General features: G+C 45.8%; 1 protein-coding gene across 2 annotated transcripts in view; it reads left to right on the top strand.

Moving 5' to 3' along the window:
- Positions 1-3,640: 3,640 nt before the first annotated feature.
- The window catches only part of ACOT12 (acyl-CoA thioesterase 12), a 480,317-nt gene continuing 462,803 nt past the window's right edge, over positions 3,641-21,154 (top strand). Inside the window, exon 1 of one of the 2 annotated variants that reach the window (XM_078677332.1) lies at positions 3,641-3,682. Coding sequence is in view for 1 of the 2 variants with exons in the window: in XM_078677331.1 (XP_078533457.1) it covers positions 4,487-4,673 (187 nt within the window). In the remaining variant the exon portion in view is untranslated. Of the gene's footprint in view, positions 3,683-4,386; positions 4,674-21,154 lie in introns of those variants that run through there. The other variant, XM_078677331.1, reaches the window with a different exon arrangement.

The raw sequence follows: 21,154 nt of genomic DNA, 5'->3' as shown, positions 1-21,154 counted from the left end.
CTTTCTTTCCAGGTTGTTTCATGCTAAAATTTCTATTAACATAGTTTATGTAACATGGAAGCACGTGCAGGGGGATGACGCAGATTCATATATTACGTACACACAAACTCAGACGGGGGGTAGTAGAAAAGTATGACACGCAAGATCCGAAGACAAACATAAAACAGTGATTATTTGGCCAAAATTATCTTTTTCCGTCTGTTAACTTAGAACTAGGCTGGGTTCCCGTTTTTATATTGTCCGACCTAGGAAAACTCGAACATGTCACTGAAATCGTTCTGGCGGAACCTGTGCCATCGGGCATAATCAAACGTGGTGGTTCTATCTGGTCTGTCCGTGCGAGTCGGATTTTTCTTTGTCTCGCGCTTTTTCTCATTCTGCTGGCCTGCCATTCCTGTCGGCCCTTTGCCTTTACTCACGCTCAGTAGAGTCGGGCATTGGGCTTTCCAGTGTCCGACATATCTACAAAAAGCGCATTGGTCTGGCCCTAAGTCTGGCCGTCTTTTGCGTAGTGTCGGGGGATAACTTTTGGGTAGCGGTGTCCCGGGGTTGTCCTGTCGGTATATTTCTCTACCTGGTTTGTCCTCGTCTTTTCTCTGTCGTTGCATAGCCTCTCTGCGCCACATACCGAGACTGTCGAGCATAATAGGCGTTGTCTTATTATTGCGAAGGGCTATTTCCAACGTTTCTATTTTATCAAGGTCAAAGGATCCTGCCAGTGGCCACTGTTTGTCTTGACTTTCTTTGGTATACCTGTGCCACAATTTATTATAGGCTATGGTAACTAATCCATAGTTTATGAACATGTCCTTATTAGGGGTGCCTTCTAGTGGAGCTATATGGTCCACCTCTAATACACGGTCCGGGCTGAACCAATTATCAATCAATGGGGAGAAGACAGACATGACGGCTCGTAACGAGGGACTTAAAAGTCAGCACTGCCTATCTTATCACTAGGTGCAAAGACTAGACAGAATATTCCTATTCTTCGTTGTTTGCAGGCAGTGAATACCTCATGAACAAAAATAAAAAAAGAGTAACCAATAACGAGGAACAATCAAACAATCAGATAAATAAATAAGATAGAGAAAGGACAATGGGGAGAGTAAGTAGGGCGCAAAAGTCTGCGTCCTCTACCCTTTCACTAACCGCAAAGAGGAATCTGTTGTTTCCGGTTTGCAGACAGAGAATCTCCAGAAGACAATCTGCGAACAGTAGTTCGGGGTTAAAGAACCCAGTTAATCAGTGAGGGAGAGGGGAGTCTCCCAAAAACCGTTAAGAAATAATAGAGTCAGTGGGGGAGAAAGATAGGCGCGACGGTTACGTTACCTATCCTTCACCGTTTGCAAAAGAGAAGGAGCCTACTGTTTCTCCGTGTGCAGACAGTGAATCTCCAAATAGGTCAAAAAAGAGTAATACTAGTATTTTTTTTTGTAAACAATCAAGCAATCAATTATTTTCGCAATCCGTCGTGTTTACACGACCTTACCCGGACCGTGTGGACAGTTTCTTGTCTTCTGAATCCAGCGCCCGTTCGTCCTCTTTTTCTCGTATTTCTCACGGCACTCCTAATGGTCCCCAGTCAGGACCGTAGATCACTCGAGAGAGGTCTGTTCGGAACTAGTGAAGTTCGGATGATCGGCTGCCAGACGAGGGTCTATTGGGCAAGAGCTCTCCCGATCGTTGCAGTCATTCACTCTGTCGTCGGGACCTCTCCCACTGGATCCACGAGTCGCTGATGGGCCCCACGCTTGGGACGCCAATTGTAAAAAAACCTGATTCGGGTCGGGGACAATCGATATTTGCCCGGCGGTATTGCCTCTGTGACCCTCTAGTTATTTAATCAATGAAGAGGCAGGCGCTGGAGACTGGAAAGCAGGAAACAAGGTTTTTATTCTCTCCGGAGGAGAACACAGCAAAACGGACAGCAGGTATCGTTCTGAGGTGCTCTAACTTATGTCTGAGGTCTGGCCCCTTATATACAGGGTTTTGCGGTTTTTATTACAGTTTACATACTCATGACAAAGCTTTGATGTACGGAAAGACATTCCCGGAACCCCCCCTCCGGGCCCGTTCCCACACACATTTACAGTAGAGGTCCCCACCCTAGTCACAACAGGTGATGAGTATCGCGCAGCTGGATATTCCGTCAATTCATGGAATGCGGGGTTCGATCGGATCTCGTGGGGTGGGGGCTTTGATCAACCCGGGGATCCTTTGATGGGGGAAGCTTTCTATTGTACGGGGAGGGGCAAGGAATAGTATCGGCAGAGCTGGGTGCCGGCCTGGGAACGAGGAGGACAAACGGGCACACGGGGAAAAGGGGGTTTGCATCAAAGGGCCGGGGATCATGAAAGGGAAGAAGGGAGGTGTTGCGCTGGGGACAGGATGAGGGCCTGAGGCAGAGCAGCGCCGGAGAGGGGTTTATGATTCAAGGCAGGTGCAAGCAGGGGGTTGGTCAGCGTGCAGGCTTAGTGAGGGCGAAGGGCTATGTCAGGGGCCAGCGGCATGCAAAAAGGGTTTGTTCTGTTCAGGGCATCTTAAAATGGCGGGTGCGCACGACAAAAGTGTGGCATCAGGGGAAGAGGCAAGATGGCGCAGATAATGTTCACCAAACCGTACTAATTTTCAACACTATTTCTCCAAAAGCTCTTTCCATACCTGTTTGCTGACCAGATATAGCCTCCATCAATACCCCAGCAAGGTCATGTTGCTCGCCATTTTCAGCTGGTAAACTCACTGAAATCAGCTCCGCAGCTTTTCCAGATTGAATTAGCTGTAATATAGGCTTGCCAACCTTAGAATTGTCTAACCATAGTTTTCCATTCGTAGTCTCTGTGCTAATACCAGCATTCTCATTTTGCACCATATCTCCCGAACCTGCAGGGGGTAACTGCCTTCCTGCCCGTGTAGAACGAGCCTGTGCTTTTGGCGGAGCCATTGTCAGTTTGCTTGCTCTGCCTAAGCTCAGTGATTCCCGAATGAGCACTAAATTTAGCCAAAAAAGCAGCCGTGATTTATGAAACCGCCTGAGGGCGCCAGTACTAATACCAAACGCAAGCATTTATTACTCCAAGCAGGTATCGTCACATCGCCAAATCCTTCGTTTCTAATTAATCCTGATTGATATACTACAGAGCCGAGCAGCAGCAGGCTTCTATCCCTTTAAGAGGCAAAAACAATGTCAATTTTCTGTTACTAATGAGGATATCGCATCCAATATATATAGCCAATATGAAAAATGTCTTTCCTCTAAAAATCCTCAGTTCCTTAGCAGCCCATACCGATGAATGTAGGCACCCCCCTCCCCTCCCCCCCAACTTTTCTCGAGAATGTAGTCAGCACTAAAGCATGTGCATTGGACACAGAGCACTAAGCATTCTCACCTGCTGACTATTCCAGCTCCGTCCAAGCTCAGACTCAAACGGCACCAGCGGCTCACACAGCCAGCCACCGAGAGCCTCCATCAAATCAAGAAGAAAAGCACGGTCGTGCAGCCACCACAGCAGCCACAGAGATCGGCGAGTTTGTTGTTTGTTGTCGATATCGTTACAGTTTTCAGATAACAGACCCGAGCGCGTATTAATCACAAGCCATAAGCTATACGCTTGTTACAAGTTTGTTGCAAAGGCGTTTTAAAGCAATCCAAGCCCGTAGCCGCCAAGGAAGGAGCTAAGAATTGGTAAGTCCGCCGTTCACAATGTTCAAGGCTCCGAGATCGAGCACAGAAAATCAAACGAGAAGGGTTTTTCCAACTTCACAAGCTATCAGTTTTCTCCTCCCAATAGCCACTTTAATTCCAGCTTTGTTCCTGGACTCAATTTGCAAAACAGCCCGGCTTGATTGGGCATTTCAAACGGGTTTTCCGAGAGCTGCTCAGGGTGCCCGTCTTCCCGGCAGCGTCAACCCGCCATCTCGCTCCTCCCACGGTATTTTTTCAAATTACACATTCATTTGTGGTCTCCCTGTTAGTGGTTCGTTGTTTTTTTAATTCAATATACATTAAGAATGACTTATACCTGCTGCCGAAGCCATTCTTTTAACTTTGGAGTCCTGACATTGTCAAGAGTGTCACACTTGTAGAAATGTGACTTACTACTTATGCTGTTACTGTACAAGACAACTGCAATGGGCAGTGCAAGCGGATGTGCCCTGCTGACTAGAGCCCCGGCACTTCTTTTTACAAATTAAGCAGCTTCGCCGTGTCCCTGGGCTCACGCCTGCCTCTCTCCCCGCAGCCTGCCAGAGCCTCCAATGCTCTTGCCGAGTTGACCCCTGGCAGCCGCCTGCACTCCCCGCGCCGCCTCTTTTTCTCACACCTGCTGGACGTCCCACAGACCCTCCCTCCCTCCCTCTGGCCGCGCCGCTTCCCCGCGCCCGATGCTCTATTAACAGCCTGTGCTGCGAGAGACCGGCACACGAAGGCTGCGCTCCGGAGCTCAGCAGCTCCTGCCTCCGCCCCTGGTCCTGCAGTGCCCCGGAGCCCATGGATCACCCACCGGAACATGCAGAGGTGGCCGGCGGGCCCGTGCCGGAGTCACCGCAGCCGGAGAGCAGGGGCTCTGGAGAGGTGCTGATGTGCCAGGCGGTCAACCCCTGCCACGCCAACCACCGGGGCGAGCTGAGCGCTGGACAGCTCCTCATGTGGATCGACACGGCCGCCTGCCTGACCGGTGAGAGCCGCGCCCGCGGGGGGCGCTGCGCGCACTGTCCGCGGTGCTACCTGCTGACCCACTCTCAAATGACATCCTGAACTCCTGACCGGCATTTCTGACAATGTGCTGATACACCCCATACAATCACGCAGTGATACGTTTAATTATACAATGCCCGTTGTTATGCCACTTGCTATGCGCATCGAATAAAACTACTTCTGCATGGTGATCCATTTAGCAAAATTGCATTCGATTTCCAAAGCTTCCATACATTTAATGACCCGGTGGTTTCATGCCGATGCTACCGTTGAGTAGCTGACATTCCACAGTCACGACGACCCCGGCTGGTACAGACAGGTTTAATATGTTAATGGTTGTGACGCAGTAAGTAACACTTTGAACCGCACTCTGGCACGTTTCAAATAGCCGGCACCTTTCAAGACCGGCTGCTTATGATGCATTGAGGACATGGCGAGTCTGAGAGAGACCTGCTGAGGAGTGAAAGCTGCCAGCTGTAATGGGCCTGGTATTTGTAGTGACACGCTGATATATTTTTAATAATATGCTAATAAGTTTAGTGGTATGCGGAGACATTTAATCTCATGTCGCTACGCGTATCTACATACACATATCCTTATTGAAATGCTGACATTTTTAATAACATGCTGATCAGGTTAACTGAATGCTAACACGCTATTCTATTTGCAACTATTTTTTATGCCGAAACATATCTAGTGGTATAATAACCTCTTTCTTGTAACAAGCATCTATGGAAAAGAAGCCTCGACTTGCAAAACATTTACTTTTTTGTTGCTACCCTGCTGGCTGAAGCAGTGACAGGCGTGGCGAAGCTGCTGAAACTCAAGGGGGCATATTATCAAGAGCGGCGATAAAATTATCGCCGCTTTAGCGGCAGGAAACTCCCTCTAAAACGGCGATAATGGGCTTGATATATGCACAATATGCCCTTGTGAATTCCCATAGCAGTCCAGGTTAACACCAGCACCTGGGCTACTATGGGAATTCACAAGGACATATTATCAAGCCCATTATCGCCGTTTTAGCGGCAGTTTCCTACCGCTAAAGCGGCGATAATTTTATCGCCGTTCTTGATAATATGCCCCTAGGTTTGGTTTCAGAAGTAATCCACTTAAGGTCTCCCAAACCACACACACTCACCCCCCCCACACACAGTGTGAAGCTGCAACTGCAAGCTAGCTGCGTTTTCGAGCTTCTGCGGGTCACACAATGCGGACAGAGCTATCTTTATAGCCAATATGAGGGAACGAAGTGAACAACTGTGCAGGTCAAGCATATTGGACAAACCCAATCTGATTATGATTGAAAGATTGGAGTCTGTGGATACCCCTGTTTCCCACTTGGCTGTGTTGTTTGCTGGCGGGCCTCGTTGCTGAGGCCATATTGTTAATGGGTCGTGTTTGACCCATTAGCTGCATATGAATATATCTATTTGTGATATTTATTTATTTGTGATTAGAGATCTTTGTTTATTTGACCACTTTAGGTATCGTCCATTTCAGTATGCATCAAAGTCAGATATGTTTTGATACTTGAATAAGATTTGTATATTATCTGCATAACAGTAATAGTTGTATTTGAAGCAGGAGAGTAGGTCGGGTGGAGAGCGAAGGCAAGAGTTACAAACGAAGTAGAACTGTTTGGTGCCTTAGTTGTGAATTGAATGGAGCTGACCTGAAGGGATAAAGTGAGATGGTGATGATCCATCTGGTAGGAACGATGCAGTCGGCTTCAGTTCTCTCCCTGTTTGTATCCAAGTCTCTGCAGAAGAGTGGGCTGATGAATAGGATCAAAAGCGAGGAAGAGTTTAAGTATAAGCATGTTGGTACTCCAATGCAGTGATTTGTCTCAAAGCAGACCTTTCTATCTTTTTGACTAAAAGAGCCTGTTATTGGCCAGATGTAAGAAGGATCTCTTCTTTCATGGCACGTTTGGTTTAGGACATCTAGAGTTCCTTTGTGCAGATGCCTGTATTCAAGGAGTTGTTGACCGTTCCGGCTGGATTGGCTACAGAGCTATCCAAGAGGACATTGGTCTGTTGGTGATTCTGCAGGTCTACAAGTGTTTGCTGCATTGGTGGAGTCTTCTGTGCTCGGGAAGTTAAAGGCGATTAACCGTAGTTGTTTTCGTGTTTTGTCATCTGGTGAACTGAGCAATGCTGCTAAGAGTGTGGTTGAACAGTGGGACGGTTAGGAGGGTGAAGGTCACTGGTGGGTAGGAAGTAATTCAGGTGTGGTTTGCAATCACCAAGGGTCAGTGATGAGGAAGCCTTTTGCATTGTTGCCAAGGAACCAAGACGTCCTAAGGTACTACCACTTCAGGTATTGCAAATGAATAACCCTTTTTTCCTCTGAACTCTTCTAAAGGGGATGTTTGTGACCTTTAGGCTCCTCATTAGATCTACAGATCGCTCAACAGCTCCCCCTAATCAGATCTCCTTTCCTGTGGAATGGCTCATGGCCACTGTCAGCTCTCCAGAATATAGGGCAGATCTCTCTGAAGCAAGGCAGACATCCGGTATTGTGGTTTTGTTAACTTTACTTGCTCCATCAGCTTTCCTTGCTACCCTCTCCAGAAGTAAAGAAAGTGAAGCATTCACATTGCTCACAATACACAGGCTTTGGGATGACTATTACCAAATGTGTGCATGGAAATAATCTATATTTAGACCAATTATTGACTAAACATTGAGATGCACATATGCACTTGTTTAGTATCCACAAAATATCACATTTACAGGAGTCAACGAAACATGTACAGAGTGAACAGACCATAAGAGAAGCCAAATTAATTTAGGAAAACATAATATTCCCGTAACATGCTGTTGGGATAGGAATGTCCCCTGCGAGGTATACTGTCATGTTGCCCTATCCTAAATGCAAAACTGTAAATATCTGTTTTCCCAGATTTTGGTTCTAGCCTTAATCTAATCTAGTGCATAGAAGCCTATGCTGTCCCTTAATATGACTGAGGTCCTGGACCTGTCCTGTGACCTGAGGGGGCACACCAAGCATGCCCTAATTTTGCTGACAGCGGACTACTGGCTTATCCTCGTTTCAGGGTTGAACTGGGACAGAAAATAGCACCGGGCATCAAAATAAATATGGCCCCCATTCTTAAATTAGATATATCTTTTTTAAAGTGGCCTGTATGTACAAATTAGGGCAGTTTTGAGCTTGTAAAAACATGCTGTATTTTTAAATATATCGACGGCTGCATGGATTCGAGATTGCTGCAAGAAATGTTTGTTTTAATATCCGGGAAATCAACAGTAAAAACTGGCCTTGAAGACCACAAACAGCCAAAAAACAATCTCACAAACTGATCTGTCAGATCAGCCCATCAGGCACTGCCTGTTTGCCCTGTGGGCCAGTCCGATCCTGCACCGGTTTAGCATATAGATCGATGGTGTGGCATACTGTGTTTTTTGTCATGCCCAGAACTTTTTATCAGTGTCACTGGATTAGAGACCCACTTGTGTAAAGTTCTGCTTCAATGTGCTAATCCTAATTCTTGTGTTCACATTTCAAATTTAAGTTGTGCACATTTATGTAGGTGTTCAGTGACCCCTAGAAGGGCAGATTCTGTACTGTGCTCAGCTCTGAAACCTGACTGGAAAGGATGGTGGGCATTTTCGGCTTCCACGTATGCAGTGATTTGAGTGTTAATGTGCTTCTCCTAAATTTGTGAGAAAATAGGCAGCAAAGAAACAGGTCTATAATTGGCCCAGTTAGATGGATCTTTTTATAAGCAGGGAAAGCACCATAGCATGCTATCAGGCTTTGGGAAGGTGCCTCTCATACAGGGAGGAGTTAAGATGATCAACTATCAGAGAAAGAAGGTGTGGACTCAGAGAACTGAGCTTGGATGGGGAAGATGATCCAGTGGGGAACCTGATTTAATGGACTGCAATAAATCCAGAAAATGAGAAGAGTCCAAGGGGAGAAAAGATTGTAGTGGAGCTGATGACCGGGTCATATTCAGGGGACTTGTTTCCATGGAGAGAGAAGGAATAAAGTTGGAGCGGAGACTGGTATCACCAGACTGGTTTTCATCAGTTTGTGCTGCATCCAAGGTAAGGCAAATGTTTGTTACTTTCTCAACAAATGTCTGCCAGCTCTTTGCATTGGAAGTGGTGTTTCTGGGGCCCGTCCGGTCTTGGACCACTTTGAATAGGGTTTTTGGGCGGTTTTGTGCTTTTAGTGGCTTGTGTGAGACGTGATATGTGCATGAGTGTGCCAGCATAATGGAGTCCTGTGGGTTCCATTTTGAAAACACCTAACCAGCTCCTTTGCACAATATGGAGGTGCGATTGTTTTGCAGATGATTGAAGTGTTCTGCAGACATTCCTGAAGCTGGAGGGAGCATAACTAGAAAATGAAGTGGGAACAAAGAATACTTGGCTCCTTTAGAAATTCACAGAGGCCCTTTTGCTGAAAGGAGCTGCTGATAAGTCTTCCTGCAGCACTGCTATTTGGAAGATGGCGGGGTGAAGTTTGGGACTGAAGTCTCTTGTTCATTGTGGAAAGGATCTCTTAGGTAAGGCAGACCTTTCTATTTCCACGATCATTGTATAGTGTGGCGACTGATAAGCTGGGTATGGAAAGCAGTCTTTGTGCCTCTGTTGTGGGTATTCCTGTCTGGGGATTACCATGCTATGAGAAGCACCGCTCACCTCTGCAGCATACTTTGATAACCGCTGTGTACCCTGAGCTGGTTTGTGACTGGAAGCCAGCCTCCCTGAAGTCTTGTCTAACTGGAAAAAGCTGTATCTCTGAACTTAGGAGCCTGGAAGCCAACCTGCCTACCAAGAGAGGGAAAGATCCAACCAGAACTTGGTGCTAAGGGTCTTTCCAGGGGAAGGGAGACGACACAGAGAAATTGGTGAACCAAAAGTATGGGTGCAGTCTCTCCAGAAGGAAAGTGCCAAGTGGGAATCTAGGATTGGCGGCTAACTCCATCCCTGTTCAACAAGAACGATTGCGGCTGAATCCTTTGAAGCCAAGGCCTGTGCTTGTCAGCACCGCTGCTAGCCTGCCTCTGTGTCCCCGTCTACGTAGCTGCCCATCTGCTGCTCAAAACCACGTGACCAAGAAGTGGGTTGAAGCTGTCGTCAGCCCCTGCCAGTGACAGTATCTGCATTCATCGAAGGACTCCAAGCTACTTCTCTGATAACCCCACACTACCTCCCTGAGAAGCTTGTGACTGCTTTCCATCGCTACTACTGAGACCCAAGTGCTGAAAGGGATGTATTTGACCTAGTTTGCACAGCCGCAATAGGATGGATTCCAGGACATTGAAGGAAATTAACCCCAGCCTCCAAGGCTGAGACCCAGTAGCACACACTTGCCCCATGGCCCCATTACCATGGTCTGACATGTCCACGGGAAACAGCCATCACAACTCGGGCACAACAACGCACTACCATTACAACAAAACTTTTACAACGCAAGATCCATTACAACACATGCTATTAAACGCATGCCATTACAACGCAGATGCTATTACAACGCATTCCATTATAACGTAAGTATGGGTAAGTATTTAATTCAATTAATATTAATTTAATTAATATTAATTTAATTTTAATTAAATTAATAATAATATAATTTTAATTTAATGTAATTAAAAAAATCTTATTAATTGAATTTAATATTCATTTACAACAGAAGTATGGGTAAGTATTTATTTTAATTCATATTATTATTAATATTAATGCAATTTTAATTTAATTAATGTTAATTTAATTTTAATTTAAATAATCTAATTTTAATTTAATGTAATTAAAAAAATATTAGTTTAATTAAACTTAATATTAATGTAATTTAATATATTTTATTTTAATTTATTTTAATTAAACCCCTACACTATCCAACACTTACCCTATCATTACACCCCATGGAGTTAGAATAGTAATTTTAACACCTACACTATCCAACACTTACCCTATCATTACACCCCATGGAGTTAGAATAGTAATTTTAACCCCTACACTATTCAACACTTACCCTACTATTACACCCCCCTGGAGTTAGAATAGTAATTTTAACCCCTACACTATCCAACACTTACCTTACTATTACACCCCCCTGGAGTTAGAATAGTAATTTTAATCCCTACACTATCCAGCATTTACCCTACTATTACACCCAGCTGGAGTTAGAATAGTAATTTTAACCCCTACACTATCCAACACTTACCCTACTATTACACCCCCCAGGAGTTAGAATAGTAATTTTAACCCCTACACTATCCAACACTTACCCTACTATTACACCCCCCTGGAGTTAGAATAGTAATTTTAACACCTACACTATCCAACACTTACCCTACTCTTAAACCCAATGGAGTTGGAATAGTAATTTTAACCCCTACACTATTCAACACCTACCCTACTATTACACACTCCTGGAGTTAGAATAGTAATTTTAACCCCTACACTATCCAACACTTACCTTACTATTACACCCCCCTGGAGTTAGAATAGTAATTTTAACCCTTACACTATCCAAAACTTACCCTACTATTACAACCCCCTGGAGTTAAAATAGTAATTTTAACCCCTACACTATCCAACACTTACCCTACTATTACACCCCGCTGGAGTTAGAATAGCAATTTTAACCCCTACACTATCGAACACTTAACCTACTATTACACCCCCCCCCAGGAGTTAGAATCGTAATTTTAACCCGTACACTATCCAACACTTACCCTACTATTACAACCCCCCGGAGTTAGAATAGTAATTTTAACCCCTACACTATCCAAATAAAATTAAAATGTATTTAATTAAATTAAAATTAAATTTAATTAAATTAGATAATAAATTAGAACGAAAAATTAACTCAATTTAAATTAATAATACATTTTAAAAAACGAATTAATATTCATTCAACTAAAATTAATTTAAAATTATTTAATATTAATTAAAATAAAATAAAATGAATATCAATATTAATAAAATTAAATACTTACCCATACTTACGTAGTTATGGAATGCGTTGTAATAGCATCTGCGTTGTAATGGCATGCGTTGTAATGGATCTTGCATTGTAAAAGTTTCGTTGTAATGGTATGCGTTGTGAATGTATGCGTTGTAACGTCATACATTCAGGTCCACTAATAGAATGGATATGTATTCAAACTGATTAGATATGCATTGGTGGGTCTCGTAACTCTATATAGTCACTGCAATTCACTTAATACTGCATTTTCAGTGGAAGACCAGGGCATAATGGGATAGGAACGGTGCAAGAGTCAGGGGGCGTAACACAGGTGCCCGCAGCCCCCGTAATGCAGGGGGCCCCCTCAGGTTGTGTGTGATCCGTCGCGCTGAGTAGAATTGTGCTGCTTGAGTGGTGGCCGGCACACTTGCGCTGCTCTTATTTATCTTGTATTCATGTTTGCATGAAGTAAATACTGCAGTTTGCATCTCTTTCCTGGAATGCACTCTGCACCGTCAAAGTTACGGAGTTTGAATAGGCACGCGCCGCAAGACGTTACGGGACGTCCTGCTGTCACGTGTCACCGGCTGCGGTTAAGCTTGTGCGAGGCCGGCACATCATGGAAGCGCTGGGCTACTCGGCGGTAAATTGAAATATATTGACCCCTCGACCTCCGTACCTAACCCTATGGACCCCGGCGGCCGATGGAGCCCACACTGCACAGCTCAGCTGTTCCTCCTGCTGAGTCTGATGGCTGGGAGGTTGGTGCACGTTTGCAGAGGGTGTGACAGACCCGTAAACTAGAATTGCCGTGGCTCACACGTAAGTGTCAGTGAGACAGTGCCAGACTTACTCCGCATTTAAATGTTTATCTAATTTGCTTGTAAATTAAGTGCTTAGCGCGATTACCTACCTGCTGGGCAGTGTAGTTTTGCCCTTGTTTTGCCTAGTTTTGCCCTTGTCACTGAGCACACGGGAACTGGGGGTTTGGCGCTGCAGTTGTTCTTTTATATTCTGCCAACAGATCTCAAGTTGGGTAAAAGGGTACTGCTTCGTTAAAACCACCCTTCATTGGCACTCCTCGGGGCTCAACCAGCTACCAACTATTTAGTACCTACACAGAGCTGAATGACCAGAGCCATCAGGGATCATGAGGCCTAACTCTACAAGACCTTTGAGGACACCCAGGCTATGTATCAATCTCTGCCTACGTGATGGCCACGGAAACAAAGAGGGCTGATGGAAAAAGTACTAAAACGAGCATCTAAAATTATGATTTTTGTCTCTGACATGTTCTGTTTATACTTGGCTTTTTCCCTTAGATATTTTTTTTAGCTAATCGTTCTTTCCGATTTTATTTGAATGGTGAGCTCAATGTCAAAGTTCATCCCTCAAAGCCTAAGTAATCTTGCCGCTTTCACTACGAGCTGTGCCTGCTCTACTGCATCACACCTCTTTACCGTGTCATTAATTTTACACCCAAACCCTGGTCATATACACACTGAACGGTGGGACATGCGCATTTCCACAGAGAACATGTATAGTTAGACAACAAAGTTCAGCTGATCAGCGTCATTGCTCTGTACTGAAAGCATTAAGCATTACCTTCAAGCCCTGCCCACTGCTGTACAACATTTTCGAATTCTTAAACTGTTACCATCTGAAGTGCAGCATATTTATTTCCCTCTTTTTGTAAATTATTTAAATAGTCTAACGCTTGTTTTGCCCATATTCAATGCCTGGGTAATCTAACCTGCATCATGGACAATCTAGAGTTTGCACTGAGCATGTCCCTTTCACCATAAGGTAAACTGGCTCCAGCACATGCCTATCTATAATGTTTGTAGAAAAACACTACAGGGTGTGGCTCTAATCAGTAAGGCTGAGCCTACTTAAATGTAACAACAAGAGGAAATGCCAATACTGATGCTCAAATCAAAAACCCAATTTGTCCAAGATACAAAGACACCTGAACCCTGTATCCAGCGCTATTGAATAGCTTCTTTTATTAGAAAAACTTAATTTTTCAAGTTCTTTAGAAATTTCAACACATTAAAACAAACAATGTTGTACACAAACATATAAATTCAATTGGACACAAGGGAAAGTGCACGAAGTTCACACCAATCTTTTCATACATACCACTTCAATCATATCACAATCACGCCATACACATTCATCCTGTAAAATGCTCAATCACCCGGGGAATAAGTGCACCAATTGACAAAGCAAAATCATAGGTCTGCCAAAGTACATTAATTTATACCACCATTTGTTGTGAATACACCTACTAAACAACTCATGAAGGTGTGGATGTTGTCTGTAACGGCCAGTAGGGCGGTCTCTGTGCTGTGGTTGGTTCGGAATCTGGATTCGGACGGGTCGAGGACAGCGTTCTCTTTGATGAATCATGTCAGTTCCTTATTGACTGTTTTCTCTGCGACTTTCGTGGTGAAGGGGATGAGCAAGATGGGTAGATAGTTCTTGAGGTCAGTGGGGTCAGCTGTGGGCTTTTTGAGCAGGGGTCTGACTTCTGCGCGCGTCAACTGGGAAAGTGCCTGTTTTGAATGTGGTGTTGATGGTGCACTGTTGTTCGGGTGCAATGGTGGCCGTGGCTCTGTGGTAGATGTGAGGGGAGCAGGGGTTGGTGTGGGCCCCCAAGTGGATGCCATTCATGGTCGAGGCGGTGTCTTCGGCCATGATCGGTGTCCAGCTGGCTATGGTGGGCTGGCTGGTGTCTTTGGGGGTCAAGGGGCCGTCTGTGGTGCCTGTTGGAGGGATGACAAAGTTGTCGTAGAGGTTTTTGATTTTGAAGTAGAAGTAGGTTCCAAGCTTGTCGCAGAGGTCTTGGGATGGGGTGATGTCTGTGGCTTCGCCACGTGAGTTGGTGGATTCTTGAATGACGCAAAAAAGTTCTTTGGAGTTGGCGAGGATTTTGTTGTGGATGAAGTTCCTCCTGGTGGCTCTGATTTGGTTGTGGTAGTCCGTCATGGCGTCTTTGTAGATGGTGTGGTTTTCGGTTGTCTTGGTGTTTCCCCAGTTCTTCTCCAGGCGTCTGCAGGTGCGTCTGGCTTCTTGGAGAGCAGTGGTGAACCAGGTGGCTTTCCTGGGGCATTGTATGTTGGGGTTGCGTAGTGGGGCAAGCTTGTCTGCACAGTTGGGTATCCAGGTGTGGAATTCTTTGGCTGCGTTGTTTGCGTCGGATGCCCAGGTGTTGTCTTGGGTGAGGGTGGAGTTGAGTTGCTCGTCGGTAACCTTGCTCGAGTTCCTTCGTGGTGGGTGTGGGGCTGGTTTGTGTGCCTTGGGTTTGTCGACGGTGAAGTATACGCAGCGGTGGTCGGTCCCTGGTGGTTGCGTTGTGTGGCTAAAATGGGCGCTGTTACCTGCTGTGAAGTTGGGAACAAGGGTGTGTCCTTCTCTGTGGGTCGGTGTGTTGACGAGTTGTTTAAGTCTGATGCTGGCGAGGTTGTCCCGGAGGATGGTGGAGTTGGGGTCGCTAGGATTGTCGAGGTGGAAGTTCAGGTCTCCAATGAGTATCTAGTTGGTTGAGGCGATGGCGTGGGGTGCGATGAAGTCGGTGATGGTGGTGGCGAATGGTGTCCGGGGGCCGGGGGGTCTGTAGATGAGGGTTCCTTGGAGTGTGGCTTTGGGGGAGGTCTGGATCTTATGTGGATTTATAGCTTTTCTGTTTGTATCTTTTATGTAACTCATGTAGTCTGAAATCTTTATGTAATGTAACCAGTCGTTTTGTAAAGCGCTCTGACACCTTTGGGTAAAGTTTGCACTCTATAAAATTGCATTAAATAAATAACTACTCAGGCCTGATAGATCCGGATTAAATCCCGAGCGGGGCCCCTCTGTGTATCTTGCAGTGATTTTGAATAAAACTAATAGTGTTTTTTAAACCAGTTTATTGATTCTGGATTATCACCAGCACTCCACAACACCTAGCATAACTCCATGCATTATTCTTGAAGAGGTAATGTACTTCTACAGTGCTGTCAATAGTTTTTTGAACATCTTCATGGTTGTGCTTCGTTACTTCTGAGACTTACTTTTTAGATCTGGTTTGACAGTGCAGCTGTAGCCAGAACTTGTATGATCAACAAAAAAATACCTTTGAGGGGCACAACTGGGAGAGTCCTTTTGCTCCGACAATGTTATTTCCCTTGAGTAAAGCACTTGATTGGGCAGAAGTTGTGTTCTTGTTGCACTCCTATTGGCTCCAGAGGGGTGTTCCCTTACCTAACATGAATGGCAATTAAAATGTAATCGCGTGGCAGTGTACAGGAGTGTGGCTCACTGGTTAGTAGCGGCAGACCCTGAAGCAGAGGTCGGCCCCGGGACCAGGGTTCAATTCCCGACGCGGCAGGGTCTTGGGTCAATGTCCGCGGACTCGATAATTCTCGCCTAGGTGCCTACGCTAACCATGAGTCCCACTCTGCAACTCTGGGCAATAGCTTGCTTAATCTCCACAACGGCCCTAGCAGCGCTGGGGATGCCTGGCTTCACCTTGGGGGTGCCCTCTCACAGGGAAAGCCAGGACGGGTTCCCCAGCGGTATACAGCGCCAGGACACCACGTAACGAGGTAACAGTGCGCTTTACAAGTATACATACATTACACATTACAAGAGAATGATCCCTCAATCATGATTTGATAGTGTTGTGCTTGGTGATAAGGGTTTGTCTGTCATCCACAATGGCTGCTGCATACAGCGTGATGATGCAGACAGTGGTGTCTGAGCCTCTTTATGTGTTTTCTTTCTCATTTACATTAGTGACATGCAGAAAACACACCCACCCTTTCTGACACTCCAACAGATGCACTGTTTGCTGCAGTCATAGCCTGTGATCTGGTGTCCCAAAAAGCCCCCTACAATATCCTCTCATCCAATATTCCCCCCTCCCACGGTCTCTGTTCAGTCTTCCCATCTACACCAGCTCCCTTGTCCTGCACTAGTCCAAACAGCCTCAGCTCACTCCCCCCTCCACTAGCAGCGCTTGCAGCGCACTACCGCTATGCAGGCCAATGGGGCACAGATTGGCTTCAGTAGTAGCAAAAAGAAATCTACCCACCAGTGACCCCCACCTCCTTCCTTCACAGCAACCTTTATGAAGGCCAACAGGGCTCAAGTGCTGGACCAACAAGCAGAGCTACAGCCTGTGCCCACCACACCCTTAACCTGCAGTCCCTTCTCATTTCTCACACCAGCCCATGGCTTCAGATGCAGTGCTTTGCCCTTAGCCTGTTGTGCTTGTTCCCATTCCAGCAGCTTTCGCTTGCTTTCCTCTCCTGCACAACATCACTACTCACTCCCGGCTCATCCACACAGACTAAGACTGATCTAGCCCCCACTACAGCCCCCTCAGCCCAATGACCTTTCCTTATTCCATACCACAACCTCTGTATACTCTTCCCTCTTGACTGGCCCTGTAGTTGTGGAAGGAACTGATTAGGCTTCTAGTGCTACGGGAAGAACAGATATTTTAGACATATGTGCATGTTTGAGCCTTAGGAAATGTAGTGTGTGCTGTGTGAGGGTATGCCCATGTAAATGCTGAGTGACGGTGAGTGGCGTGAATGCATGGCTAGACTTGTGAGTGACGAGTGAAAGCTGTGCTTGCCCTTGTGACAGCTGGATGACCATTGTGTCCAAGTAGGAGGAGAGTGAGCTGTTTGAGTAATGGATGAACAGAAGGCCCTTATGAGTGGTGATCCTGTGTAAGTGAAGGGTAAGTCGTGAGCTGTGTGCACTCAGGACGATGTATCTCAAGACGCTCCAAGGAATTCACAATGTCATTAATAGCTGACAAATGGGGTTTCAGGTGTAATTTAAACTAGAGGCTTATCCTAATGTCAATCAGGGGCTTACAGTAGAGAAAACAAAATACATTATCAGCTGATCCTGCAACAAAATGTCAGCTTTTTGGTTAAATTCACTTTTCTAGAAGTGTGCGAGCCACTGAAGGCCAGAGCCACATCAGAGCTCTGACTCAGTAATATGTCTTTTTGGAACCTCAAGCCAAAAATGAGCCAAGTCTTCATGTGGCTTCTGCCTCCCACCCCTCTTTTGTCAGTCACCGAGCCGCTTGACCCTTCATCTAGAGGCTAAATTGTGCAACTTGAAACCAGGATCCTGGGACAAACGGCTTGCCTGCTTGACTAACTTTTCTGACACGAGGCAATTACCTATTTCATTGTGCCTCCTTTTCCTTTATCATCTCATCTGAGTGTACCTTTTAAAAAAAACCTCAGTTAGGACACGAGCTTCACAAAAACCTCAATTGTATATGTTTGATAGATTAAAATTTTGCTCAATACGTTATTATTAACTCTTGCAGGGTTCACATAATAATTTACGTGTTTTGTGGTTCACTAATAGAATTATCATTAGAGTCATTAATATATCTAAGTTTATGTTTAAAAACGATGGGGTAGATTTACTTACTAAGAACCCGTGCAAATTTCCTGCTCTGCAGTGTTTGAAAGGAGAGTGCATGACAGTGCCATATCTATTAAGTCAGTGCTGATATACAATCAGCCTGCCTAGCGCCATACATCTTTTCACAAATGGCGCAAGGCTGTGTGCATAATGTGTAGCATAGGTTTTACACTGTAAGGGTGCAATTCCAGTACAAAATGCTATACTGAGGCAAACTTTAATACTTGTCCCACGTTGTATGTGTGCTGTACATGCAGCACAGATGCAAAGTTGGAAAAATTTGGAGAAATGAAAATATTTTCTCCTTTTTAGGTCTCGCTGGTGATGCAGCGCGAAAGTGCTGTCGCCAGCGAGATCTATTGTGACTGACTTGCTTCCCAAGTGGTACAGACCGGTGCACGAGCAGATTGTGGTCTGTGGACGCGCACGTACAGCCACGCGCACATCGCCTGTCCCGCTTTCGCAGGCAAGCCAGCATACAGTTTCATTTCACGTTCGCGTGTACAGCCGCGCGCACATTTCCTTTCCGGCTTCCCATACAGTGTAACTTTCGGGCCATCGAGGGCCAGCAAACAGTGTAACTTTCGGGCCATCGACTCACCCGGTCTGCGGGGGGGGGGAATGCTCCTAAACGGTGGCTGGTTGCAGGCGGAGGACTCCAGCTCTTCTACAGTTCTTGGTGCACAACGCGGGGCTCTCTCCCTAGGCATGGGAGCCCCGCACTGCTATATATCCTGCTCTTCATCCGGGTCCCCTCATGGGACCCGGGACTTCAGCCCCCGCTTCCTCTCTGGGGCCGGGGCTCTCTTTCAGCACGGGAGCCCCAAGAAGGGGCCAGGCGCTGCCTGCGCGAGCCGCAGGGCACGCAAAAGTTGCAGGACAGCGCATGCGCGGGCAGCCATTGCCGTCCCAGGTCTCCTCCCCGGGCCGGATGTCAAGCTACTTTCAGTTTTTCTTGCTCATTCCTAAGCGCTTCACAAACTCAAACAGGAGCAGAGGATAAGGCGGGAGAGTAAGTGTTACACCGATATGCTGTTTTGTAAATACATAAATAAGTTACATTTGTTAAGTCACAGGCATAAGATTGTATTTTTAATACAAATGGTGAGTTTTTTCTTTTCGAAGTGTAGTCCTTGTCCTTAGAGCAGCCTGCCTCGATTCGCCAGGAATGCAGGAATTCTTTTTAATTAAAGTCTTCATGTACCAGAACGCAGTGTGAAGGAACTGGTCTAAATGAGCATCTTGCACCAAACACGTTGAGGTAGCTCAAAGCCCGCTTACGTGCCTCTCTCCCACTTTGGTGCCGATTTAAGTATTGTTTGTGTAGTGAGCACCTCTCCGCCCCGGCCCACATGGTTTGGTTTACCCAGCTTTTCCAGCAAGCAGATATTTCACCGGGTAAAATAAACTGCATCCGAAGCAAGTGACCGCAGCCCTGGGAGCCGGAAGCTCTGCCTGGGCCGGCTACCCCCTACCCATTCCAAACTAAGCTTTCCCGTTGTCGCCTTTTTGGCCCCGCCCACCGGACCCGCAAGACTCCTCGGAGCATTACCAAGGTATCCTTTGTAACTGCATACACACTGTTTTCCCAGTCTGTTTGCTCGTGACTCCTTTCCCATATTCGCACACCCGTTCCTAGGAACATTCCAGGGGTAGCCAGGTTTTTCCAAGTTTCTTTCTCTCTCTCCCAAAAACGAGAGTACCTCCAGGAAACAGTGGATAATTAACTATGCCGCCAAAATAAAATTAACCTTAGTCTGCCCCCTCACAGCGTATGTGCTTGTGAACTGATATTTTCCGTGTCACGTAGTATCAAGCATAGCATAACAACATGTTACTTTGCTATGTAGCCAGCGGTCGGAGTGCGTTAAAAAAGCATTGGAACTGCTTTTAGGGAACTGCTCAGCTTTCTTCTCTCCCCGTGTGCTCCCTCAGCCCTGTGATCTGTTTCTCATGTACGTTTCCCCTGTCCCCTCGCTGTATGTTGTTGTCACCCTTGTTTCTTTTTTCTAAGTCACAAGGCGCTATATGTAAACTGGGGCCACGTCCCTTGCGCTCAATTGCAGTCGTGTGGTAGGGGTCCGTATCTTCTTCTGCCTGTGTCAGCATTTATTGATTGTTTCTAGAATATTTATTTGCTGTCTCAGTATGGCTATGTGTTTCCCGTCGCACGGATTTGCGTGTACAAACTTTCTTTTGTATATGTAGCTGTCTGTGTAAATGAGCGTGTGCAAGTGGCGGTGCATACAGAGCAAACATTCAAGAATAGTGGGTGACCGGACCATCTCACTCTCGCCTTTTCTTTTTTTGCTCTCGCCCCCTCCGCTCCACTGCATATTTACCTCCCATGCTGTATTTTTGTCTGTGGTTTGCCTACTATGTAACTGTATTATCCTTCTGCTGTTTACTATGTGTATGTAAAGCGCTCTGATACTTACGGGTCAAGCTAGCGCTATATAAAACTTAAACAAATAAATAAGGATTGTTTACATCGAAAAGAAGGTGATGAGATGATGGGCTTGGAACAGTTTGTATGCAGTAATGTAAGAGCCAAGCTCTCTGCTCCCCATTTTCTCTGGCCGCAGGTGAAGTGACTTACTTCTATAATGCAGTGGTTGCTTAATGAAAGCCCCGGATTGCAGCACTGTTTGTCTTGAATTGCTATACCATGTGTTGACCAATTACAAATGTGTTCTACTTTATCCAGTTAACATGCACTACGTTTCTGAACTATACACCTGGTTACCTAGAATCTCCTGAGCTTAAGTACCACGAGGGGCGTTTCATTATAGAGAACATAAAATTGAGTAGGCAAACAACTCTATTTCAGGCTAAAACGGGGGTTCACCAACGGGTTTTTGCTGTTTTTAATTTTCTTACTCTTTCCCCAACATAATCACTTAGCACCAACACAGTATCACTCAAAAACACCTACACAGTATCACTTACAAACACCAACACAGCATCACTCAAAAACACAACAGCATCCCTATGCACTACCACAGCATCACTCAGCGCCACCACATCATCACTCAGCGCCACCACAGCATCACTCAGCACTACCACAGC

The sequence above is a fragment of the Lissotriton helveticus genome, chromosome 2_1, assembly GCF_964261635.1.
Source record: "Lissotriton helveticus chromosome 2_1, aLisHel1.1, whole genome shotgun sequence".
NCBI lineage: Eukaryota > Metazoa > Chordata > Amphibia > Caudata > Salamandridae > Lissotriton > Lissotriton helveticus.
This window is presented reverse-complemented; position numbering and strand designations above follow the sequence as displayed.